Consider the following 26,552-nt stretch of genomic DNA (forward strand, 5'->3'; position numbering starts at 1 on the left):
TCTGTGCATTCAAATTGCTATAGAGAAAATACAATTGTGTTCGCTGTCCGTAGCTTATGCCTGCCCATACCATAACCCCAACGCCACCATGGGGCACTCTGTTCACAACGTTAAACTGATGGTGCCGGAGAAGATGGCTGCCGTTTTACAGCCCTCTAACCAATTGTACTATTATGTGTGTTTTTTCGCGTTATTTGTAATTTATTCTGTACATAATGTTTCTGCCATCGTCTCTTATAACAAAAAAAGCTTCTGGATATCAGGACAGCGATTACTCACCTCGTATTGGAAGAATATTTTTTCTTCAACGAGTCAGACGCAAAGGTTATCCTACAGACACCCGACAAGGCCCAAATCCACGTCATTCGCAGGAGAAAGAGACAGAGATATCGTGGACGTAGGTCGGGGTGCCTTGTAAGGATCCGACGGCGAGCGAGTAAACTGCCTCTTCCATCAATCCTATTAGCCAATGTTCAATCATTTGAGAATAAATTAGATTACCTAAGATTACGGTTATCCTACCAACGGGACATTAAAAACTGTAATATCTTATGTTTCACCGAGTCGTGGCTGAACGATGACATGGACAACATACAGCTGACGGGATATACGCTACATCGGCAAGATAGAACGGCTGACTCCGGTAAGACAAGGGGTGGCGGTCTGTGTATATTTGTAAACAACATCTGGTGCACAAAATCAAATACTAAGGAAGTCTCGAGGTTTTGCTCACCTGAGGTAGAGTATCTTATGATAAGCTGTAGACCACACTATTTACCAAGAGAGTTTTCATCTATATTTTTCATAGCTGTCTATTTACCACCACAAACCAATGCTGGCATTAAGATTGCACTCAATGAGCTGTATAAGGATATAAGTAAACAGGAAAACGCTCATCCAGAGGCAGCGCTCCTAGTGGCCGGGGACTTTAATGCAGGGAAACTTAAATCCGTTCTACTAATTTCTACCAGCATGTTAAATGTGCAACCAGAGGAAAAAAAACTCTAGACCACCTTTACTCCACACACAGAGACGCATACAAAGCTCTCCCTCGCCCTCCATTTGGCAAATCTGACCATTACTCTATCCTCCTGATTCCTGCTTATAAGCAAAAGCTAAAGCAGGAAGCACCAGTGACTCGGTTAATAAAAAAGATGACGCAGATGCTAAGCTACAGGAATGTTTTGCTAGCACAGACTGGAACATGTTCCGGGATTCTTCAGATAGCATTGAGGAGTACACCACATCAGTCACTGGCTTCATCAATAAATGCATCGATGACGTCGTCCCCACAGTGACCGTACGTACATACCCCAACCAGAAGCCATGGATTACAGGCAACATCCGCACTGAGCTAAAGGGTAGAGCTGCCGCTTTCAAGGAGCGGGACTCTAACCCGGACGCTTATAAGAAATCCCGCTATGCCCTCCGACGAACCATCAAACAGGCAAAGAGTCAATACAGGACTAAGATTGAATCGTACTACACCGGCTCTGACGCTCATCAGATGTGGCAGGGCTTGAAAACTATTACAGACTACAAAGGGAAGCACAGCCGCGAGCTGCCCAGTAACACAAGCCTACCAGACGAGCTAAACCACTTCTATGCTCGCTTCGAGGCAAGCAACACTGAAGCATGCATGAGAGCACCAGCTGTTCCGGATGACTATGTGATCACGCTCTCCGTAGCCGATGTGAGTAAGACTTTTAAACAGGTCAATATTCACAAGGCCGCAGGGCCAGACGGATTACCAGGACGTGTACTCCGAGCATGTGCTGACCAACTGGCAAGTGTTTTCACTGACATTTTCAACATGTCTCTGACTGAGTCTGTAATACCAACATGTTTCAAGCAGACCACCATAGTCCCCGTGCCCAAGGACACTAAGATAACCTTCCTAAATGACTACCAACCCGTAGCACTGACGTTTGTAACCATGAAGTGCTTTGAAAGGCTGGTCATGGCTCACATTAACACCATTATCCCAGAAACCCTAGACCCACTCCAATTTGCATACCGCCCCAACAGATCCACAGATGATGCAATCTCTATTGCACTCCACACTGCCCTTTCCCACCTGGACAAGAGGAACACCTACGTGAGAATGCTATTCATTGACTACAGCTCAGCGTTCAACACCATAGTGCCCTCAAAGCTCATCACTAAGCTAAGGACCCTGGGATTAAACACCTCCCTCTGCAACTGGATCCTCGACTTCCTGACGGGCCGCCCCCAGGTGGTATGGGTAGGTAACAACACATCTGCCACGCTGATGCTCAACACGGGTGCCCCTCAGGGGTGCGTGCTCAGTCCCCTCCTGTACTCCCTGTTCACCCATGACTGCATGGCCAGGTAAGACTCCAACACCATCATTAAGTTTGCCGACAACACAACAGTGGTAGGCCTGATCACCGACAACGATGAGACAGCCTATAGGGAGGAGGTCAGAGACCTGGCCGTGTGGTGCCAGGATAACAACCTCTCCCTCAACGTGACCAAGACAAAGGAGATGATTGTGAACTACAGGAAAAAAAATAGGACTGAGCACGCCCCCATTCTCATCGACAGGGCTGTAGTGGAACAGGTTGAGAGCTTCAAGTTCCTTGGTGTCCACATCACCAACGAACTATCATGGTCCAAACACACCAAGACAGTCGTGAAGAGGGCACGACAAAGCCTATTCCCCCTCAGGAGACTGAAAAGATTTGGCATGGGTCCTCAGATCCTGAAAAAGTTATACAGCTGCACCATCGAGAGCATCCTGACTGGTTGCATCACCGCCTGGTATGGCAACTGCTCGGCCTCCGACCGCAAGGCACTACAGAGGGTAGTGCGTACGGCCCAGTACATCAGGGGCCAAGCTTCCTGCCATCCAGGACCTCTATACCAGGCGGTGTCAGAGGAAGGCCCTCAAAATTGTCAAAGACTCCAGCCACCCTAGTCATAGACTGTTCTCTCTGCTACCGCACAGCAAGCGGTACCGGAGTGCCAAGTCTAGGTCCAAAAGGCTCCTCAACAGCTTCTACCCCCAAGCCATAAGACTCCTGAACAGATAATCATGGCTACCCTGACTATTTGCACTGCCCCCCCACCCCCACCCCCACCCCATCTTTTTACGCTGCTGCTACTCTGTTAATTATTTATGCATAGTCACTTTAACTCCCACATGTACATATTACCTCAACTACCTCAACTAGCCGGTGCCCCCGCACATTGACTCTGCACCGGTACCCCCCTGTATATAGCCTCCCTACGGTTATTTTATTTTACTTCTGCTCTTTTTTTCTCAACACTTTTGTTCTTGTTGTTTTATTTTACTTTTTAATTAAAAATAAATGCATTGTTGGTTAAGGGCTGTAAGTAAGCATTTCACGGTAATGTCTACACCTGTTGTATTCGGCACATGTGGCAAACTCTCTCTCTCCATCTCTCTCTCCATCTCTCTCTCTCCGTCAGGATGCAGAGAAGCGCACCCCGCTCCACGCTGCAGCCTTCCTGGGTGATGCTGAGATCACTGAGCTTCTCATCCTCTCCGGTAAACCAACCTCCTCCCCCCGTCTTTCTCTTCACACTCTATCCCCTGCTTTACAGCCTTAGCTATAATAACAGAATACAGTTTAAATTGATGGAGTAGAAAGTAGCTTTTATCACAGATTGTTTGGACAATGTGGCTCCAAGATCTTTCCTTTACTCTCTCTCCTTCTCTCCATCTCTCTCCCTGTCTCTCTCTCTCTTCCTCCATTTTCCTCTCTCTCTGTCTCTCTCTCCATCTATCTATCCCTCTTTCTCCTCTCCATCTATCCCTCTCTCACTCTCTCTCTCCATCTCTCTCTAGGGGCACGGGTCAACGCCAAAGACAATATGTGGCTTACCCCTCTCCACCGCGCGGTGGCATCCTGTAGTGAGGTGGGTCAGTTGATACACACACACTGCACAGGATCTACTCATGCATACTGTGGCCCTGACACACACACACACACACACACACACACACACACACACACACACACACACACACCTCATGCCGCACAGTGACAGGCAGCAAACAGCATGGCGACACATTCTTAGGGCCTCATGCTGAGACACAGGTGGTAAGAAGCTAAACTGCCTAAAAATACCATTATGATCTGTGGCGGAGAGGCAAGGAGAGGAGAGGACAGGACAGGACAGGAGAGGACAGGCGAGGAGAGGAGAGGACAGGACAGGAGAGGACAGGAGAGGAGAGGACAGGCGAGGAGAGGTCAGGCGAGGGAAGGAGAGGACAGGACAGGAGAGGCAAGGAGAGGAGAGGACAGGCGAGGAGAGGAAAGGACAGGCGAGGAGAGGACAGGCGAGGAGAGGAGAGGTCAGGCGAGGAAAGGTCAGGCGAGGCGAGGAGAGGACAGGAGAGTAGAGGACAGGCGAGGCAAGGAGAGGACAGGCGAGGCGAGGAGAGGACAGGCGAGGAGAGGACAGGAGAGGAGAGGACAGGAGAGGAGAGGAGAGGACAGGCGAGGAGAGGAAAGGACAGGCGAGGAGAGGACAGGCAAGGAGAGGAGAGGTCAGGCGAGGACAGGCGAGGGAAGGAGAGGACAGGACAGGAGAGGCAAGGAGAGGAGAGGACAGGAGAGGACAGGCGAGGAGAGGAAAGGACAGGCGAGGAGAGGACAGGCGAGGAGAGGAGAGGTCAGGCGAGGAAAGGTCAGGCGAGGAGAGGAGAGGACAGGAGAGGAGAGGACAGGCAAGGAGAGGACAGGCGAGGAGAGGACAGGCGAGGAGAGGACAGGCGAGGACAGGAGAGGAGAGGACAGGCGAGGAGAGGAAAGGACAGGCGAGGAGAGGACAGGCAAGGAGAGGAGAGGTCAGGCGAGGAAAGGCGAGGCGAGGAGAGGACAGGAGAGGAGAGGACAGGCGAGGGAAGGAGAGGACAGGCGAGGAGAGGACAGGCGAGGAGAGGACAGGAGAGGACAGGACAGGCGAGGAGAGAAGAGGTCAGGCGAGGAGAGAAGAGGTCAGGCGAGGAAAGGTCAGGCGAGGAGAGGACAGGCGAGGAGAGGACAGGCGAGGAGAGGACAGGCGAGGAGAGGACAGGCGAGGAGAGGCGAGGAGAGGACAGGCGAGGAGAGGAGAGGACGGGTGAGGAGAGGACAGGCGAGGAGAGGACAGGCAAGGGGAGGACAGGCGAGGAGAGGAGAGGACAGGCGAGGAGAGGACAGGCGAGGAGAGGACAGGCGAGGAGAGGATGGGAAAGGAGAGGAGAGGACAGGCGAGGAGAGGACAGGCAAGGAGAGGGGAGGACAGGCAAGGAGAGGACAGGCAAGGAGAGGATAGGACAGGCGAGGTGAGGACAGGCGAGGAGATGAGAGGACAGGCGAGGAGAGGACAGCGAGGCGAGGAGAGGACAGGCGAGGAAAGGTCAGGCGAGGCGAGGAGAGGACAGGAGAGGAGAGGAGAGGACAGGCGAGGAGAGGACAGGCGAGGGAAGGAGAGGACAGGCGAGGAGAGGACAGGCGAGGAGAGGACAGGACAGGAGAGGACAGGAGAGGAAAGGACAGGCGAGGAGAGGAGAGGTCAGGCGAGGAAAGGTGAGGAGAGGACAGGCGAGGAGAGGACAGGCGAGGAGAGGACAGGCGAGGAGAGGACAGGCGAGGGGAGGACAGGCGAGGAGAGGCCAGGCGAGGAGAGGAGAGGACAGGCGAGGAGAGGACAGGCGAGGAGAGGATGGGAAAGGAGAGGAGAGGACAGGCGAGGAGAGGACAGGCAAGGGGAGGACAGGCGAGGAGAGGAGAGGACAGGCGAGGAGAGGACAGGCGAGGAGAGGACAGGCGAGGAGAGGACAGGCGAGGAGAGGACAGGCAAGGAGAGGACAGGCAAGGAGAGGAGAGGACAGGCTTGGAGAGGAGAGGACGGGCGAGGAGAGGAGAGGACGGGCGAGGAGAGGACGGGCGAGGAGAGGACAGGCGAGGAGAGGACAGGCAAGGAGAGGACAGGCAAGGAGAGGAGAGGACAGGCTTGGAGAGGAGAGGACGGGCGAGGAGAGGAGAGGACGGGCGAGGAGAGGACGGGCGAGGAGAGGACAGGCGAGGAGAGGACAGGAGAGGAGAGGTCAGGACAGGAGAGGACAGGCGAGGAGAGGAAAGGACAGGAGAGGAGAGGACAGGCGAGGAGAGGAGAGGTCAGGCGAGGAGAGGACAGGAGAGGAGAGGACAGGTGAGGAGAGGACAGGCGAGGGGAGGACAGGCGAGGGAAGGAGAGGACAGGAGAGGACAGGCGAGGAGAGGACAGGACAGGAGAGGACAGGACAGGAGAGGAGAGGACAGGCGAGGAGAGGAAAGGACAGGCGAGGAGAGGAGAGGTCAGGCGAGGAAAGGTCAGGCGAGGAGAGGTCAGGCGAGGCGAGGAGAGGAGAGGACAGGCGAGGAGAGGACAGGCGAGGCGAGGAGAGGACAGGCGAGGAGAGGAGAGGACGGGCGAGGAGAGGACAGGCAAGGAGAGGACAGGCGAGGAGAGGAGAGGACAGGAGAGGAGAGGACAGGCGAGGAAAGGTCAGGCGAGGAGAGGACAGGCGAGGAAAGGTCAGGCGAGGAGAGGACAGGCGAGGAGAGGAGAGGACAGGCGAGGAGAGGACAGGCGAGGCGAGGAGAGGACAGGCGAGGCAAGGAGAGGACAGGCGAGGAGAGGCGAGGAGAGGAGAGGACGGGCGAGGAGGGGAGAGGACGGGCGAGGAGAGGACAGGCGAGGAGAGGAGAGGACAGGCGAGGACGGCGAGGCGAGGAGAGGACAGGCGAGGAGAGGAGAGGAGAGGACGGGCGAGGAGAGGAGAGGACAGGCGAGGAGAGGCGAGGAGAGGACAGGCGAGGAGAGGATGGGCGAGGAGAAGACGGGCGAGGAGAGGACAGGCGAGGAGAGGACAGGCGAGGAGAGGAGAGAACAGGCGAGGAGAGGACGGCGAGGAGAGGAGAGGACAGGCGAGTAGAGGACAGGCGAGGAGAGGACAGGAGAGGAGAGGACAGGCGAGGCGAGGACAGGCGAGGAGAGGAGAGGACGGGCGAGGAGAGGAGAGGACGGGCGAGGAGATGAGAGGACAGGCGAGGAGAGGACAGCGAGGCGAGGAGAGGACAGGCGAGGAGAGGACAGGAGAGGACGGGCGAGGAGAGGAGAGGACGGGCGAGGAGAGGAGAGGACGGGCGAGGAGAGGACAGGACAGGCGAGGAGAGGACAGGCAAGGAGAGGAGAGGACAGGCAGGGAGAGGAGAGGACGGGAGAGGAGAGGACGGGCGAGGAGAGGACAGGAGAGGAGAGGACGGGCGAGGAGAGGACAGGCGAGGACAGGCGAGGCGAGGAGAGGACAGGTGAGGAGAGGACAGGTGAGGAGAGGACAGGAGAGGAGAGGACAGGCGAGGAGAGGACAGGCGAGACGAGGAGAGGAGAGGCGAGGAGAGGTTGTAGAGCAGAGGCGAGGAGAAGAGAGCAGAGGCGAGGAGAGTAGAGCAGAGGAGAGGACAGGAGAGGAGAGGACGGGCGAGGAGAGGAGAGGACGGGCGAGGAGAGGACGGGCGAGTAGAGGACAGGCGAGGAGAGGACAGGAGAGGAGAGGTCAGGACAGGAGAGGACAGGCGAGGAGAGGAAAGGACAGGAGAGGAGAGGACAGGCGAGGAGATGAGAGGTCAGGCGAAGAGAGGACAGGAGAGGAGAGGACAGGAGAGGAGAGGACAGGCGAGGGGAGGACAGGCGAGGGAAGGAGAGGACAGGAGAGGACAGGCGAGGAGAGGACAGGAGAGGACAGGACAGGAGAGGAGAGGACAGGCGAGGAGAGGAAAGGACAGGCGAGGAGAGGAGAGGTCAGGCGAGGAAAGGTCAGGCGAGGAGAGGTCAGGCGAGGCGAGGAGAGGAGAGGACAGGCGAGGAGAGGACAGGCGAGGAGAGGCGAGGAGAGGACAGGCGAGGAGAGGAGAGGACGGGCGAGGAGAGGACAGGCAAGGAGAGGACAGGCGAGGAGAGGAGAGGACAGGAGAGGAGAGGACAGGCGAGGAAAGGTCAGGCGAGGAGAGGACAGGCGAGGAAAGGTCAGGCGAGGAGAGGACAGGCGAGGAGAGGAGAGGACAGGCGAGGAGAGGACAGGCGAGGCGAGGAGAGGACAGGCGAGGCGAGGAGAGGACAGGCGAGGAGGGGAGAGGACGGGCGAGGAGGGGAGAGGACGGGCGAGGAGAGGACAGGCGAGGAGAGGACAGGCGAGGAGAGGAGAGGACAGGCGAGGACGGCGAGGCGAGGAGAGGACAGGCGAGGAGAGGAGAGGAGAGGACGGGCGAGGAGAGGAGAGGACAGGCGAGGAGAGGCGAGGAGAGGACAGGCGAGGAGAGGATGGGCGAGGAGAGGACGGGCGAGGAGAGGACAGGCGAGGAGAGGACAGGCGAGGAGAGGAGAGAACAGGCGAGGAGAGGACGGCGAGGAGAGGAGAGGACAGGCGAGTAGAGGACAGGCGAGGAGAGGACAGGAGAGGAGAGGACAGGCGAGGAGAGGACAGGCGAGGCGAGGACAGGCGAGGAGAGGAGAGGACGGGCGAGGAGAGGAGAGGACGGGCGAGGAGATGAGAGGACAGGCGAGGAGAGGACAGCGAGGCGAGGAGAGGACAGGCGAGGAGAGGACAGGAGAGGACGGGCGAGGAGAGGACAGGAGAGGACGGGCGAGGAGAGGAGAGGACGGGCGAGGAGAGGACAGGACAGGCGAGGAGAGGACAGGCAAGGAGAGGAGAGGACAGGCAGGGAGAGGAGAGGACGGGAGAGGAGAGGACGGGCGAGGAGAGGACAGGAGAGGAGAGGACGGGCGAGGAGAGGACAGGCGAGGCGAGGACAGGCGAGGCGAGGACAGGCGAGGTGAGGAGAGGACAGGTGAGGAGAGGACAGGAGAGGAGAGGACAGGCGAGGAGAGGACAGGCGAGACGAGGAGAGGAGAGGCGAGGAGAGGGTGTAGAGCAGAGGCGAGGAGAAGAGAGCAGAGGCGAGGAGAGTAGAGCAGAGGAGAGGACAGGAGAGGAGAGGAGCTGAGAGGAGAAGCGAGGAACTGAGAGGAGAGGACAGGAGAGGACAGGAGAGGAGAGCAGAGGACAGGAGAGGAGAGCAGAGGACAGGAGAGGAGAGCAGAGGAGAGGAGAGGAGAGCAGAGGAGCTGAGAGGAGAAGACAGGCGAGGAGAGCATAGGAGAGCACAGGAGAGCAGAGGAGAGGCGAGGAGAGGAGAGGATTTGAGAGGAGAGGAGCTGAGAGGAGAGCAGAGGAGAGAAGCTGAGAGGGGAGAAGCTGAGAGGAGAGAAGCTGAGAGGAGAGAAGCTGAGAGGAGAAGAGCTGAGAGGAGAGGAGAGGAGCTGAGAGGAGAGGAGCTGAGAGGAGAGGAGCTGAGAGGAGAGGAGCTGAGAGGAGAGGAGCTGAGAGGAGAGGAGCTGAGAGGAGAGGAGAGGAGCTGAGAGGAGAGGAGCTGAGAGGAGAGGAGCTGAGAGGAGAGGAGCTGAGAGGAGAGGAGCTGAGAGGAGAGCACACTCAGCTATAATCACCAGTCTGACCATCGTCCACCACTCTCTGCTCTGAGTGCCAGTCAGTTAGGAATGCAGTGGCAGTAGCACACAGCATTGAACACAGAACCAGACCCCTAACAGAGCCATAGCAATCTGTCAACACAGCCAACACAATACCTTGTGTCAGTCCCCTGGATTCAAACTAGAATAGCTTAGGATCGACTGTATGTAAGTAATTCAAACTTGTTAACTCTCGCAAGGCTGCTGGCCCAGACGGCATCCCTAGCCGCGCCCTCAGAGCATGTGCAGACCAGCTGGCTGTTGTGTTTTCTGACATTTTCAATCTCTCTCTAGCTCAGACCGTTATCCCCGCCTGCTTCAAGGTGTCCACTATCATCCCCGTGCCCAAGAAAGGGAAAGTAACTGAACTGAATGACTACCGTCCCATAGTACTCACCTCCGTCATCATGAAGTGCTTCGAGAGGCTAGTCAAAGACCACAACACCTCCTCCCTCCCCGACACACTCGACCCTCTCCAATTCGCCTACCACATCCTCATCAACGGGGAGATGGTCAAAAATGTCATGTTTCTCGGCGTTCACATTTCCAAGAAGCTGAAATGGTAAAACCACACGGACACCATGGTGAAGAAGGCACGTCAGCGACTCTTCAACCTCAGGATGCTGAAGAAATTCGGCCTGTCCAAGAGGGCCCTCACAGTGTTCTACAGGAGCACCATCGAGAGCATACTGTCGGGCTGCATCATGGCCTGGTACGTCAACTCCACCGTCGCAGACCTCAAGGCGCTACAGAGGATGGTGCGCTCGGCCGAGCGCACCTATGGGTGCACACTGCCTGCCCTCCACCAGGTGTCGCAGGAAGGCCAAGAAGATCATCAGGGACCTGAGCCACACGAGCCATGGCCTGTTCTCCCCGCTTCCTTCACTCCGATGCAGGCAGTACAGGAGCATCAGGGCGATAACTGGAAGACAGGCCAATAGCTTCTTCCCCCAGACCCAGGCTGCTGAATAGCCACTAGGCAGCTAGCTATCTGCTCCCCCTGTCCCCCTGCCCCCCGGACTTCCTTTTTTATTACTGTTCCATCCACTTCTCACTTCCCCCCCTGCTGCTCCCCCTATGGACGTTCCCCAACCAACTCTTCCCCTACCCCCACCACCCAACGGTCATTTACCATTGCTACAGTTGCAAATGTGTATATATTATTATTATTATTATTATTGTTACTATCCATATTTTGACCAGCACTGTGCATAAGATTTTCACTGTACCCTGCAGTTACATCTGCATCCCTGTACATGTGACTAATAAACTCAATCTAATCTCTAATCTAATCTACTTAACCACTTAGAGGGCAAGGTAAACGCCAGTAAATACACAGACATTCTGAGGGTCCTTCAACCTATGGTGAATCATTTCTATCCTGATGGGAGTGGATGGCAATCCCCTGTCCACAGGGCACGAGGGGTCACTGAATGGTTTGATGAGCATGAAAACAATGTAAACAATATGCCATGGCCGTCTCAGTCTCCAGATCTCAACCCAATTGAACACTTATGGGAGATTCTGGAGCGGCGCCTGAGACAGAGTTTTCCACCACCATTAATAAAACACCAAATGATGGAATTTCTTGTGGAAGAATGGTGTCGCATCCATCCAATAGAGTTCCAGACACTTGTAGAATCTATGCCAAAGCGCATTGAAGCTGTTCTGGCGGCTTGTGGCCCAGCGCCCTGTTAAGACACTTTATATTGGTGTTTCCTTTATTTTGGAAGTTACCTGTACATTCATGAGTGTTTAGAGGCATTTCCTGTACACATGTTCTTCTGTCTATGCTGCTTACACACGTTTCCTACAAACACACACACACACACACACACACACACACACACACACACACACACACACACACACACACAGTCTCTACTCTCCTCACACGTGTCTCGTGCTGTTTTAACACACTGCTCTTCAGGAGGCGGTTCGTGTGCTGATTCGTCACTCTGCTGACGTGAACGCGCGGGATAAGAACTGGCAGACGCCGCTTCACGTTGCCGCGGCCAACAAGGCCCTGCGCTGCGCTGAGGTCATCATCCCCCTGCTGAGCAGCGTCAACGTGTCAGACCGCGGGGGGCGCACTGCCCTGCACCACGCCGCCCTCAACGGGCACACTGAGGTACTACAGGTGACGGGGTCACATCTCTTATTTACATCTCTTATTTACATCCATACATCTACCCCGTTAGGCCCAGGACCAATTCAGGAAGTGAACTGAAATTCCAATTCGAAATTGGAAATGCAATTGACCCTGACACTCACATGCTCAGTCCCAAATCAACCCTTACTGAGACTATCACCTAGGTACACTAGTGAGGGATGACAACTGTATTAAAATATTGTTGTGTCCAGAAATAAACACTCCAACACAAGCGTCATGATAGGTGGTAGATGTAAAGTCATACAGGCATATACTGGAATAATTGTTGTTTTAGCTTAAACACTAGTCAGATTGACGTCGTATTTAGAATGCTTATATAAAGAGCCTCGCCCACACTTGGCCCCTACGATGGACGCACGCACATACACACACACACCTGAGTCACCACCGGCTGCTTGCTGAGACTGACACACAACGCTCACACACTTCCTCCTCCCTCCATCCTCCCTCCTCCCTCCTCCCTCCTCCCTCCTCCCTCCTCCCTCCTCCCTTCCTCCTCCCTCCTCCCTCCTTCCTCCTCCCTTCCTCCTCCCTCCCTCCTTCCTCCTCCCTCCTTCCTCCTCCCTCCTCCCTTCCTCCTCCCTCCTCCCTCCTTCCTCCTCCCTTCCTCCTCCCTCCTCCCTTCCTCCTCCCTCCTCCCTTCCTCCTCCCTCCTTCCTCCATCCTCCCTCCTTCCTCCTCCCTCTTTCCTCCTCCCTCCCTCCTTCCTCCTCCCTTCCTCCTCCCTCCTCCCTTCCTCCTCCCTCCTCCCTTCCTCCTCCCTCCCTCCTTCCTCCTCCCTCCCTCCTCCTCCCTCCCTCCTCCCTCTTTCCTCCTCCCTCCCTCCTTCCTCCTTCCCGCTCTCTTTTGTTTCACTCTCTTTCTCCCCTCTATTTCAGATGGTTAACCTGCTACTGGCTAAGGGAGCCAACATCAATGCCTTCGATAAGAAAGATGGCCGTGCCTTGCACTGGGCAGCTTATATGGGTGAGACATATAGGAATTATATAATGTACAGTGGGGAAAAAAAGTATTTAGTCAGCCACCAATTGTGCAAGTTCTCCCACTTAAAAAGATGAGAGAGGCCTGTAATTTTCATCATAGTACACGTCAACTATGACAGACAAATTGAGATTTTTTTTCTCCAGAAAATCACATTGTAGGATTTTTAATGAATTTATTTGCAAATTATGGTGGAAAATAAGTATTTGGTCACCTACAAACAAGCAAGATTTCTGGCTCTCAAAGACCTGTAACTTCTTCTTTAAGAGGCTCCTCTGTCCTCCACTCGTTACCTGTATTAATGGCACCTGTTTGAACTTGTTATCAGTATAAAAGACACCTGTCCACAACCTCAAACAGTCACACTCCAAACTCCACTATGGCCAAGACCAAAGAGCTGTCAAAGGACACCAGAAACAAAATTGTAGACCTGCACCAGGCTGGGAAGACTGAATCTGCAATAGGTAAGCAGCTTGGTTTGAAGAAATCAACTGTGGGAGCAATTATTACGAAATGGAAGACATACAAGACCACTGATAATCTCCCTCGATCTGGGGTTCCACGCAAGATCTCACCCCGTGGGGTCAAAATGATCACAAGATTGGTGAGCAAAAATCCCAGAACCACACGGGGGACCTAGTGAATGACCTGCAGAGAGCTGGGACCAAAGTAACAAAGCCTACCATCAGTAACACACTACGCCACCAGGGACTCAAATCCTGCAGTGCCAGACGTGTCCCCCTGCTTAAGCCAGTACATGTCCAGGCCCGTCTGAAGTTTGCTAGAGTGCATTTGGATGATCCAGAAGAGGATTGGGAGAATGTCATATGGTCAGATGAAACCAAAATAGAACTTTTTGGTAAAAACGCAACTCGTCGTGTTTGGAGGACAAAGAATGCTGAGTTGCATCCAAAGAACACCATACCTACTGTGAAGCATGGGGGTGGAAACATCATGCTTTGGGGCTGTTTTTCTGCAAAGGGACCAGGACGACTGATCCATGTAAAGGAAAGAATGAATGGGGCCATGTATTGTGAGATTTTGAGTGAAAACCTCCTTCCATCAGCAAGGGCATTGAAGATGAAACGTGGCTGGGTCTTTCAGCATGACAATGATCCCAAACACACCGCCCGGGCAACGAAGCAGTGGCTTCGTAAGAAGCATTTCAAGGTCCTGGAGTGGCCTAGCCAGTCTCCAGATCTCAACCCCATAGAAAATCTTTGGAGGGAGTTGAAAGTCTGTGTTGCCCAGCGACAGCCCCAAAACATCACTGCTCTAGAGGAGATCTGCATGGAGGAATGGGCCAAAATACCAGCAACAGTGTGTGAAAACCTTGTGAAGACGTACAGAAAACGTTTGACCTGTGTCATTGCCAACAAAGGGTATATAACAAAGTATTGAGAAACCTTTGTTATTGACCAAATACTTATTTTCCACCATAATTTGCAAATAAATTCATTAAAAAACATATGGAAATGTCTGCTCTACCCAAAATTACAACCAAATAATTGCAGCATTACCGCAAAAATGGAAGAGGAAAGTGGAAGTGGGAAAATGTAAGGAACTTGTCTGTCGGCCCTGCATTGAAGAACATAATTGGTTAAAGAAAACTGTGATAAATAAAAAAGTATACCAGTTTCATTTAAGGACAAAATGATTGACAGCCGTCCCATATAGATTGCAAAATAGTTGGGAAGAGATTTTGACGTACCGATCCCATGGCATAGTGTTTATGAACTGATACGCAAAACGATGGCGGATTCAAAACTTATAATTTTTCAATTTAAATTATTATATAAAATTCTTGCTACCAATAGAATGTTATTTATATGGGGGATACAATCTTCCCAGCTCTGCAGATTTTGCTGCGAAGAGACAGAATCATTAGATCATTTGTTTTGGTACTGTCCATTTGTAGCTTGTTTTTGGACACAGGTCCAGGAATGGCTAAAGGATTGCAATATTTACCTGGAGCTAACTCTGCAGATATCATTACTGGGTGATCTGAAAAGTTATAGTCAATTTATCAATAATATAATAATACTTTTAGCAAAAATGTTTAGTTTCAATTTACAATCTGTAGAAACAATGAGAATAGAAAGGTTCAGAATTTTTGTAAAGCATCACAGTACAAATATATGGCAAATAGAAATCCAATATGGATGGTGTTAAGAGATAGATGGGTGGTGTTGAATGGAGTTGAAGGATGGGACTAATAACAACTAACAACAACTAATAACAACAAGATAACTAATAATGTAAGCATACTGTGTCCATAATAAGTACACTGCTCAAAAAAATAAAGGGAACACTTAAACAACACAATGTAACTCCAAGTCAATCACACTTCTGTGAAATCAAACTGTCCACTTAGGAAGCAACACTGATTGACAATACATTTCACATACTGTTGTGCAAATGGAATAGACAACAGGTGGAAATTATAGGCAATTAGCAAGACACCCCCAATAAAGGACTGGTTTTGCAGGTGGTGATCACAGACCACTTCTCAGTTCCTATGCTTCCTGGCTGATGTTTTGGTCACTTTTGAATTGCTGGCGGTGCTTTACATTTACATTTACGTCATTTAGCAGACGCTCTTATCCAGAGCGACTTACAAATTGGTGCATTCACCTTATAGCCAGTGGGATAACCACTTTACAAGTATATATATATATATATATATAATTTTTTTTTTTGGGGGGGTAGAAGGATTACTTTATCCTATCCCAGGTATTCCTTAAAGAGGTGGGGTTTCAAATGTCTCCGGAAGGTGGTGAGTGACTCCGCTGTCCAGGCATCGTGAGGGAGCTTGTTCCACCATTGGGGTGCCAGAGCAGCAAACAGTTTTGACTGGGCTGAGCGGGAACTGTGCTTCCGCAGAGGTAGGGGAGCCAGCAGGCCAGAGGTGGATGAATGCAATGCCCTCGTTTGGGTGTAGGGACTGATCAGAGCCTGAAGGTACGGAGGTGCCGTTCCCCTCACAGCTCCGTAAGCAAGCACCATGGTCTTGTAGCAGATGTGAGCTTCAACTGGAAGCCAGTGGAGTGTGCGGAGGAGCGGGGTGACGTGAGAGAACTTGGGAAGGTTGAACACCAGACGGGCTGCGGCATTCTGGATGAGTTGTAGGGGTTTAATGGCACAGGCAGGGAGCCCAGCCAACAGCGAGTTGCAGTAATCCAGACGGGAGATGACAAGTTCCTGGATTAGGACCTGTGCCGCTTCCTGTGTAAGGCAGGGTCGTACTCTCCAAATGTTGTAGAGCATGAACCTACAGGATCGGGTCACCGCCTTGATGTTAGCGGAGAACGACAGGGTGTTGTCCAGGGTCACGCCAAGGCTCTTCGCACTCTGGGAGGAGGACACAACGGAGTTGTCAACCGTGATGGCAAGATCATGGAACGGGCAGTCCTTCCCCGGGAGGAAGAGCAGCTCCGTCTTGCCAAGGTTCAGCTTGAGGTGGTGATCCGTCATCCATACTGATATGTCTGCCAGACATGCAGATATGCGAATTCGCCACCTGGTTATCAGAAGGAGGAAAGGAGAAGATTAGTTGTGTGTCGTCTGTGTAGCAATGATAGGAGAGGCCATGTGAGGATATGACAGAGCCAAGTGACTTGGTGTATAGCGAGAATAGGAGAGGGCCTAGAACTGAGCCCTGGGGGATACCAGTGGTGAGAGCACGTGGTGCGGAGACAGCTTCTCGCCATGCCACTTGGTAGGAGCGACCGGTCAGGTAGGACGCAATCCAAGAGTGAGCCGCGCCGGAGATGCCCAGCTCGGAGAGGGTGGAGAGGAGGTTCTGATGGTTCACAGTATCAAAGGCAGCAGACAGGTCTAGAAGGACAAGAGCAGAGGAGAGAGAGTTAGCTTTAGCAGTGCGGAGAGCCTCCGTGACACAGAGAAGAGCAGTCTCAGTTGAATGACCAGTCTTGAAACCTGACTGGTTTGGATCAAGAAGATCATTCTGAGATAGATAGCAAGAGAGTTGGCTAGAGACGGCACGCTCAATAGTTTTGGAGAGAAAAGAAAGAAGGGATACTGGTCTGTAGCTGTTGACATCAGAGGGATCGAGTGTTGGTTTTTTGAGAAGGGGTGCAACTCTCGCTCTCTTGAAGACGGAAGGGACATAGCCAGCGGTCAAGGATGAGTTGATCAGCGAGGTGAGGTAAGGGAGAAGGTCACCGGAGATGGTCTGGAGAAGAGAGGAGGGGATAGGGTCAAGCGGGCAGGTTGTTGGGCGGCCGGCCGTCACAAGTCGCAAGATTTTATCTGGAGAGAGAGGGGAGAAAGAAGTCAAAGCATAAGGTAGGGCAGTGTGAGCAGGACCAGCAGTGTCATTTAACTTAACAAACGAGGATCGGATGTCGTCAACCTTCTTTTCAAAATGGTTGACGAAGTCATCCACAGAGAGAGAGGGGGGAGGGGGGAGGGGGGGGGGGGATTCAGCAGGGAGGAGAAGGTGGCAAAGATCTTCCTAGGGTTAGAGGCAGATGCTTGGAATTTAAAGTGGTAGAATGTGGCCTTAGCAGCAGAAACAGATGAAGAAAATGTAGAGAAGAGGGAGTGAAAAGATGCCAGGTCCGCAGGGAGTCTAGTTTTCCTCCATTTCCGCTCGGCTGCCCGGAGCCCTGTTCTGTGAGCTCGCAATGAGTAATCAAGCCACGGCGCTGGAGGGGAGGACCGAGCCGGCCGGGAGGATAGGGGACATAGAGAGTCAAAGGATGCAGAAAGGGAGGAGAGGAGGGTTGAGGAGGCAGAATCAGGAGATTGGAGGAAGAAGGATTGAGCAGAGGGAAGAGATGATAGGATGGAAGAGGAGAGAGTAGCGGGAGAGAGAGAGCGAAGGTTGCGACGGCGCATTACCATCTGAGTAGGGGCAGAGTGAGTAGTGTTGGAGGAGAGCGAGAGAGAAAAGGATACAAAGTAGTGGTCGGAGACATGGAGGGGAGTTGCAGTGAGATTAGTAGAAGAACAGCATCTAGTAAAGATGAGGTCAAGCGTATTGCCTGCCTTGTGAGTAGGGGGGGGGGGGGGGGGGGGAGGAGTGGAAAGAAGGATGCAGAGAGAAATGAGTCAAAGGTAGACGTAGGGAGGTTGAAGTCCCCCAGAACTGTGAGGGGTGAGCCATCCTCAGGAAAGGAACTTATCAAGGCGTCAAGCTCATTGATGAACTCTCCAAGGTTCATCAATGGTGGTAGCATGAGACAGAGTCTACAACCCACACAAGTGGCTCAGGTAGTGCAGCTCATCCAGGATGGCACATCAATGCGAGCTGTGGCAAGAAGGTTTGCTGTATCTGTCAGCGTAGTGTCCAGAGCATGGAGGCGCTACCAGGAGACAGGCCAGTACATCAGGAGATGTGGAGGAGGCCGTAGGAGGGCAACAACCCAGCAGCAGGACTGCTACCTCCGCCTTTGTGCAAGGAGGAGCAGGAGGAGCACTGCCAGAGCCCTGCAAAATGACCTCCAGCAGGCCACAAATGTGCATGTGTCTGCTCAAACGGTCAGAAACAGACTCCATGAGGGTGGTATGAGGGCCCGACGTCCACAGGTGGGGGTTGTGCTTACAGCCCAACACTGTGCAGGACGTTTGGCATTTGCCAGTGAACACCAAGATTGGCAAATACGCCACTGGCGCCCTATGCTCTTCACAGATGAAAGCAGGTTCACACTGAGCACGTGACAGATGTGACAGAGTCTGGAGACGCCGTGGAGAACGTTCTGGTGCATGCAACATCCTCCAGCATGACCGGTTTGGCGGTGGGTCAGTCATGGTGTGGGGTGGCATTTCTTTGGGGGGCCGCACAGCCCTCCATGTGCTCGCCGGAGGTAGCCTGACTGCCATTAGGTACCGAGATGAGATCCTCAGACCCCTTGTGAGACCATATGCTGGTGCGGTTGGCCCTGGGTTCCTCCTAATGCAAGACAATGCTAAACCTCATGTGGCTGGAGTGTGTCAGCAGTTCCTGCAAGAGGAAGGCATTGATGCAATGGACTGGCCCGCCCGTTCCCCAGACCTGAATCCAATTGAGCACATCTGGGACATCATGTCTCGCTCCATCCACCAACGCCACGTTGCACCACAGACTGTCCAGGAGTTGGCGGATGCTTTAGTCCAGGTCTGGGAGGAGATCCCTCAGGAGACCATCCGCCACCTCATCAGGAGCATGACCAGGCGTTGTAGGGAGGTCATACAGGGACGTGGAGGCCACACACACTACTGAGCCTCATTTTGACTTGTTTTAAGGACATTACATCAAAGTTGGATCAGCCTGTAGTGTGGTTTTCCACTCTAATTTTGAGGGTGACTCCAAATCCAGACCTCCATGGGTTGATACATTTGATTTCCATTGATAATTTTTGTGTGATTTTGTTGTCAGCACATTCAACTATGTAAAAAAAAAAGTATTTAATAAGATTATTTAATTCATTCAGATCTAGGATGTGTTATTTTAGTGTTCCCTTTATTTTTTTGAGCAGTGTATATAGGTTATAGGTTGAGAGCTTTTGTGAAAGAGCACAGTTAGAAAGATATGGCATATAGAAGCAAACCGGATGGACATCATGAAAATGATCGGAGAGGTTGAGGGTAGAGGAAGTTCAGGAGTAAAAACAAACAAAATAGAATTATTGTAAAATTGACTGTGTCAATTAGTAGTATGTATAGTATGTATAAGCTGGAAGTAGAGGCCTAAGCATTGTTGTTCACTAGTTTACTCCAATTAGGGAAGGGGTGGTGGGGTTGGAAAGTAATAAAGGGAAATATATATATTTTTAAGGAAATGTATATGTATGTGTATGTATGTATGTATGTATGTATATATGTATGTATGTGTATATGTACAGTGAGGGAAAAAAGTATTTGATCCCCTGCTGATTTTGTACGTTTCCCACTGACAAAGAAATGATCAGTCTATAATTTTAATGGTAGGTTTATTTGAACAGTGAGAGACAGAATAACTACAAAAAAATCCAGAAAAACGCATGTCAAAAATGTTATAAATTGATTTGCATTTTAATGAGGGAAATAAGTATTTGACCCCCCCTCAATCAGAAAGATTTCTGGCTCCCAGGTGTCTTTTTATACAGGTAACGAGTTGAGATTAGGAGCACACTCTTAAAGGGAGTGCTCCTAATCTCAGCTTGTTACCTGTATAAAAGAAACCTGTCCACAGAAGCAATCAATCAGATTCCAAACTCTCCACCATGGGCAAGACCAAAGAACTCTCCAAGGATGTCAGGGACAAGATTGTAGACCTACACAAGGCAGGAATGGGCTACAAGACCATCGCCAAGCAGCTTGGTGAGAAGGTGACAACAGTTGGTGCGATTATTCGCAAATGGAAGAAACACAAAATAACAGTCAATCTCCCTTGGCCTGGGGCTCCATGCAAGATCTCACCTCGTGGAGTTGCAATGATCATGAGAATGGTGAGGAATCAGCCCAGAACTACACGGGAGGATCTTGTCAATGATCTCAAGGCAGCTGGGACCATAGTCACCAAGAAAACAATTGGTAACACACTACGCCGTGAAGGACTGAAATCCTGCAGCGCCCGCAAGGTCCCCCTACTCAAGAAAGCACATATACAGGCCCATCTGAAGTTTGCCAATGAACATCTGAATGATTCAGAGGAGAACTGGGTGAAAGTGTTGTGGTCAGATGAGACCAAAATCGAGCTCTTTGGCATCAACTCAACTCGCTGTGTTTGGAGGAGGAGGAATGCTGCCTATGACCCCAAGAACACCATCCCCACCGTCAAACATGGAGGTGGAAACATTATGCTTTGGGGGTGTTTTTCTGCTAAGGGGACAGGACAACTTCACCGCATCAAAGGGACGATGGACGGGGCCATGTACCATAAAATCTTGGGTGAGAACCTCTTTCCCTCAGCCAGGGCATTGAACATGGGTCGTGGATGGGTATTCCAGCATGACAATGACCAAAAACAGACAGCCAAGGCAACAAAGGAGTGGCTCAAGAAGAAGTACATTAAGGTCCTGGAGTGGCCTAGCCAGTCTCCAGACCTTAATCCCATAGAAAATATATGGAGGGTGCTGAAGATTCGAGTTGCCAAACGTCAGGCTCAAAACCTTAATGACTTGGAGAAGATCTGCAAAGAGGAGTGGGACAAAATCCCTCCTGAGATGTGTGCAAACCTGGTGGCCAACTACAAGAAACGTTTGACCTCTGTGATTGCCAACAAGTGTTTTGCCACCAAGTACTAAGTCATGTTTTGCAGAGGGGTCAAATACTTATTTCACTCATTAAAATGCAAATAAATGTATTACATTTTTGACATGCGTTTGTCTGGATTTTTTTGTTGTTATTCTGTCTCTCACTGTTCAAATAAACCTACCATTAAAATTATAGACTGATCATGTCTTTGTCAGTGGGCAAATGTACAAAATCAGCAGGGGATCAAATACTTTTTTCCCTCACTGTATGTATATATATACAGTGGGGAGAACAAGTATTTGATACACTGCCGATTTTGCAGGTTTTCCTACTTACAAAGCATGTAGAGGTCTGTAATTTTTATCATAGGTACACTTCAACTGTGAGTGACGGAATCTAAAACAAAAATCCAGAAAATTTATTTGCATTTTATTGCATGACAAGTATTTGATACATCAGAAAAGCAGAACTTAATATTTGGTACAGAAACCTTTGTTTGCAATTACAGAGGTCATACGTTTCCTGTAGGTCTTGACCAGGTTTGCACACACTGCAGCAGGGATTTTGGCCCACTCCTCCATACAGACCTTCTCCAGATCCTTCAGGTTTCGGGGCTGTTGCTGTGCAATACGGACTTTCAGCTCCCTCCAAAGATTTTCTATTGGGTTCAGGTGCAGGCTAGGCCACTCCAGGACCTTGAGATGCTTCTTACGGAGCCACTCCTTAGTTGCCCTGGCTGTGTGTTTCGGGTTGTTGTCATGCTGGAAGACCCAGCCACGACCCATCTTCAATGCTCTTACTGAGGGAAGGAGGTTGTTGGCCAAGATCTCGCGATACATAGCCCCATCCATCCTCCCCTCAATATGGTGCAGTCGTCCTGTCCCCTTTGCAGAAAAGCATCCCCAAAGAATGATGTTTCCACCTCCATGCTTCACGGTTGGGATGGTGTTCTTGGGGTTGTACTCATCCTTCTTCTTCCTCCAAACACGGCGAGTGGAGTTTAGACCAAAAAGTTATATTTTTGTCTTATCAGACCACATGACCTTCTTCCATTCCTCCTCTGGATCATCCAGATGGTCATTGGCAAACTTCAGACGGGCCTGGACATGCGCTGCCTTGAGCAGGGTGACCTTGCATGCGCTGCAGGATTTTAATCCATGACGGCGTAGTGTGTTACTAATGGTTTTCTTTGAGACTGTGGTCCCAGCTGTCTTCAGGTCATTGACCAGGTCCTGCCGTGTAGTTCTGGGCTGATCCCTCACCTTCCTCATGATCATTGATGCCCCATGAGGTGAGATCTTGCATGGAGCCCCAGACCGAGGGTGATTGACCGTCATCTTGAACTTCTTCCATTTTCTAATAATTGTGCCAACAGTTGTTGCCTTCTCACCAAGCTGCTTGCCTATTGTCCTGTAGCCCATCCCAGCCTTGTGCAGGTCTACAATTTTATCCCTGATGTCCTTACACAGCTCTCTGGTCTTGGCCATTGTGGAGAGGTTGGAGTCTGTTTGATTGAGTGTGTGGACAGGTGTCTTTTATACAGGTAACGAGTTCAAACAGGTGCAGTTAATACAGGTAATTAGTGGAGAACAGGAGGGCTTCTTAAAGAAAAACTAACAGGTCTGTGAGATCCGGAATTCTTACTGGTTGGTAGGTGATCAAATACTTATGTCATGCAATAAAATGCAAATTAATTACTTAAAAATCATACAATGTGATTTTCTGGATTTTTGTTTTAGATTCCGTCTCTCACAGTTGAAGTGTACCTATGATAAAAATTACAGACCTCTACATGCTTTATAAGTAGGAAAACCTGCAAAATCGGCAGTGTATCAAATACTTGTTCTCCCCACTGTATATATATATATATTTGCGAGAAAAAAAAAACATGGGGGATTGGAAGTGATGCAGACAATTACATTGATGGAAGTTACAACCTATCTGCAATATTAAAGCTGATCCACCCCCTAATAAAGGAATACCTGGAATAGTATGAAGTAATCCTTCTTCCCCCACCCCCCATAAAAAATTAAAGGTGGTTGTCCCACTGGCTATCATAAGTTGAATTCACCAATTTGTAAGTCGCTCTGGATAAGAGTGTCTGCTAAATGATGTAAATGTAAAAATAAAAAAAATAAAAAAGATTACTTACGTTTTTGAACATACAGTACCAGTCAAAAGTTTGGACACACCTACTCATTCAAGGGTTTTTCTTAATTTTTTACTATTTTCTACATTGTAGAATAATAGTGAAGACATCAAAACTATGAAATAACATATATGGAATCATGTAGTAACCAAAAAAGTGTTAAACAAATCAACATATATTTTATATTTGAGATTCTTCAAAGTAGCCACCCTTTGCCTTGATGACAGCTTTGCACATCCTTGGCATTCTCTCAACCAGCTTCATGAGGTAGTTACCTGGAATGCATTTCAATTAACAGGTGTGCCTTGTTAAAAGTTAATTTGTGGAGTTTCTTTCCTTCTTAATGCATTTGAGCCAATCAATTATGTTGTGACAAGGTAGGGGTGGTATACAGAAGATAGCCCTATTTGGTAAAAGACCAAGTCCATATTATGGCAAGAACAGCTCAAATAAGCAAAGAGAAACGACAGTCCATCATTACTTTAAGACATGAAGGTCAGTCAATCCAAAAAAATTTCAAGAAATGTGAACGTTTCTTGAAGTGCAGTCGCAAAAACCATCAAGCGCTATGATGAAACTGTCTCTCATGAGGACCGTCACAGGAATGGAAGCCCGGAGTTACCTCTACTGCAGAGGATAAGTTCATAAGAGTTAACTGCACCTCAGTTTGCATCCCAAATAAATGCTTCACAGAGTTCAAGTAACAGACACATCTCAACATCAACTGTTCAGAGGAGACTGTGTGAATCAGGCCTTCATGGTCGAATTGCTGCAAAGAAACCACTACTAAAGGACACCAATAAGAAGAAGAGACTTGCTTGGGCCAAGAAACATGAGCAATGGACATTAGACCGGTGGAAATCTGTCCTTTGGTCTGATTAATCCAAATGTGAGATTTTTGGTTCCAACCACCGTTTCTTTGTGAGACACCGAGAAGGTGAACGGATGATCTCCACATGTGTGGTTCCCATCGTGAAGCATGGAAAAGGAGGTGTGATGATGTGTGGGTGCTTTGCTGGTGACACAGCATTCTGCAGTTATACGCCATCCCATCTGGTTTGAGCTTAGTGGGACTATAATTTATTTTTCAACAGGACAATGACCCAAAACACACCTCCAGGCTCTGTAAGGGCTATTTTACCAAGAAGGAGAGTGATGGAGTGCTGCATCAGATGACCTGGCCACCACAATCACCCGACCTCAACCCAATTGAGATGGTTTGGGATGAGTTGGACCGCAGAGTGAAGGAAAAGCAGCCAACAAGTGCTCAGCATATATGGGAACTCCTTCAAGACTGTTGAAAAAGCATTCCAGGTGAAGCTGGTTGAGAGAATGCCAAGAGTGTGCAAAGCTGTCATCAAGGCAAAGGGTGGCTACTTTGAAGAATTTCAAATATAAAATATATTTTGCTTTGTTTAACACTTTTTTTGTTACTACATGATTCCATATGTGTTATTTCATCGTTTTGATGTCTTCACTATTATTCTACAATGTAAAAAATATTACAAATAAAGAAAAACCCTTGAATGAGTAGGTGTGTCCAAAATCTTGACTGGTACTTTATGATATGATGGTAATATTTCTGTTTTTTAAATGGATGATTATACATTGAGTGTGCTCTGGTGCGCCCCCTGCAGGACATCTGGATGTAGTCTGTCTGCTAGTCAGCCAGGGGGCAGAGGTCAGCTGTAAGGACAAGCGAGGTTACACCCCCCTACACACGGCCGCTTCTAACGGTCAGATCGCTGTGGTCAAACACCTGCTCAACCTGGCTGTGGAGGTACGGAGACACACGCACACACACACATGGAGAGAGACACACACACGGAGAGAGACACACACACGGAGAGAGACACACACACGGAGAGAGACACACACACGGAGAGAGACACACATGGAGAGAGACACACACACGGAGAGAGACACACACACGGAGAGAGACACACACATGGAGAGAGACACACACATGGAGAGAGACACACACGGAAAGAGACACACACGGAGAGAGACACACACGGAGAGAGACACACACGGAGAGAGACACACACGGAGAGAGACACACACGGAGAGAGACACACACGGAGAGAGACACACACGTAGAGAGACACACACACGGAGAGAGACACACATTGAGAGAGACACACATTGAGAGAGACACACATGGAGAGAGACACACATGGAGAGAGACACACTCATGGAGAGAGACACACACATGGAGAGAGACACACACATGGAGAGAGACATACACATGAAGAGACACACACATGGAGAGAGACACACACATGGAGAGAGACACACACATGGAGAGAGACACACACATGAAGAGAGACACACACATGGAGAGAGACATACACATGAAGAGACACACACATGGAGAGAGACACACATGGAGAGAGACACACACATGGAGAGAGACAGACACATGGAGAGAGACAGACACATGGAGAGAGACACACACATGGAGAGAGACACACACATGGAGAGAGACACACACATGGAGAGAGACACACACATGGAGAGAGACACACACATGGAGAGAGACACACACATGGAGAGAGACACACACATGGAGAGAGACACACACATGGAGAGAGACATACACATGGAGAGAGACACACATGGAGAGAGACACACACATGGAGAGAGACACACATGGAGAGAGACACACATGGAGAGAGACACACATGGAGAGAGACACACACATGGAGAGAGACACACACATGGAGAGAGACACACATGGAGAGAGACATACACATGGAGAGAGACATACACATGGAGAGAGACACACACATGGAGAGAGACACACACATGGAGAGAGACACACACACACACACTTAAATAGTGTGGAGTATGATGATGACTTGTTCTCCGCTCCTCTGTGACTGCAGATAGATGAGGCCAATGCGTTTGGTAACACAGCTCTGCACGTGGCCTGTTTCAACGGTCAGGATGCTGTGGTCAGTGAACTGATAGACTACGGGGCTAACGTCAGCCAGCCCAACAACAAGGGTTTCACACCCCTGCACTTTGCTGCAGCTTCCACCCACGGAGCTCTCTGTCTGGAGTTCCTGGTCAACAACGGGGCTGACGTCAACGTCCAGGTGAGGCTAGTGCCTAAGAATGGTGAGCGAATGAATGGTCTCACTGATTTTCTCTGGATCAGTGTATCTGTATCAGACTGTTCATTCTAGAATTCAGACTCCTGGTCTTTTTCTGTCTTTCTCTCTCAGAGTCGGGATGGGAAGAGCCCCCTCCACATGACAGCAGTCCACGGCCGCTTCACTCGCTCCCAGACACTCATCCAGAACGGTAAGACCTGTGTGTGTGTGTGTGTGTGTGTGTGTGTGTGTACAGTATGTCTGAGTTCACTAGTCTTATTGTACTGTAGGTGGGGAGATTGACAGTGTGGACAAGGAAGGAAACACTCCTCTTCACATCGCTGCTCGCTATGGTCACGAACTCCTCATTAACACACTCCTCACCAGCGGATCTGACTGCACAAGGTGTGTGTGTGTGTGTGTG

The 26,552-nt window shown here is 50.4% G+C and overlaps 1 protein-coding gene across 1 annotated transcript in view; it reads left to right on the plus strand.

Moving 5' to 3' along the window:
• LOC311129571 (serine/threonine-protein phosphatase 6 regulatory ankyrin repeat subunit C-like) overlaps positions 1–26,552 on the plus strand; it is a gene marked incomplete at both ends in the record, with an annotated part of 66,098 nt that overhangs the window by 13,088 nt on the left and 26,458 nt on the right. Inside the window, 8 exons of the mRNA XM_084161909.1 lie at positions 3,457–3,535; positions 3,836–3,906; positions 11,477–11,677; positions 12,598–12,685; positions 24,668–24,810; positions 25,919–26,131; positions 26,261–26,339; positions 26,419–26,533. Coding sequence (XP_084018035.1) covers positions 3,457–3,535; positions 3,836–3,906; positions 11,477–11,677; positions 12,598–12,685; positions 24,668–24,810; positions 25,919–26,131; positions 26,261–26,339; positions 26,419–26,533 — 989 coding nt within the window. The remainder of the gene's footprint in view (positions 1–3,456; positions 3,536–3,835; positions 3,907–11,476; positions 11,678–12,597; positions 12,686–24,667; positions 24,811–25,918; positions 26,132–26,260; positions 26,340–26,418; positions 26,534–26,552) is intronic.

The sequence above is a fragment of the Coregonus lavaretus genome (genome assembly GCF_964263955.1).
Source record: "Coregonus lavaretus genome assembly, chromosome: 5".
Classification (NCBI taxonomy): Eukaryota; Metazoa; Chordata; class Actinopteri; order Salmoniformes; family Salmonidae; genus Coregonus; species Coregonus lavaretus.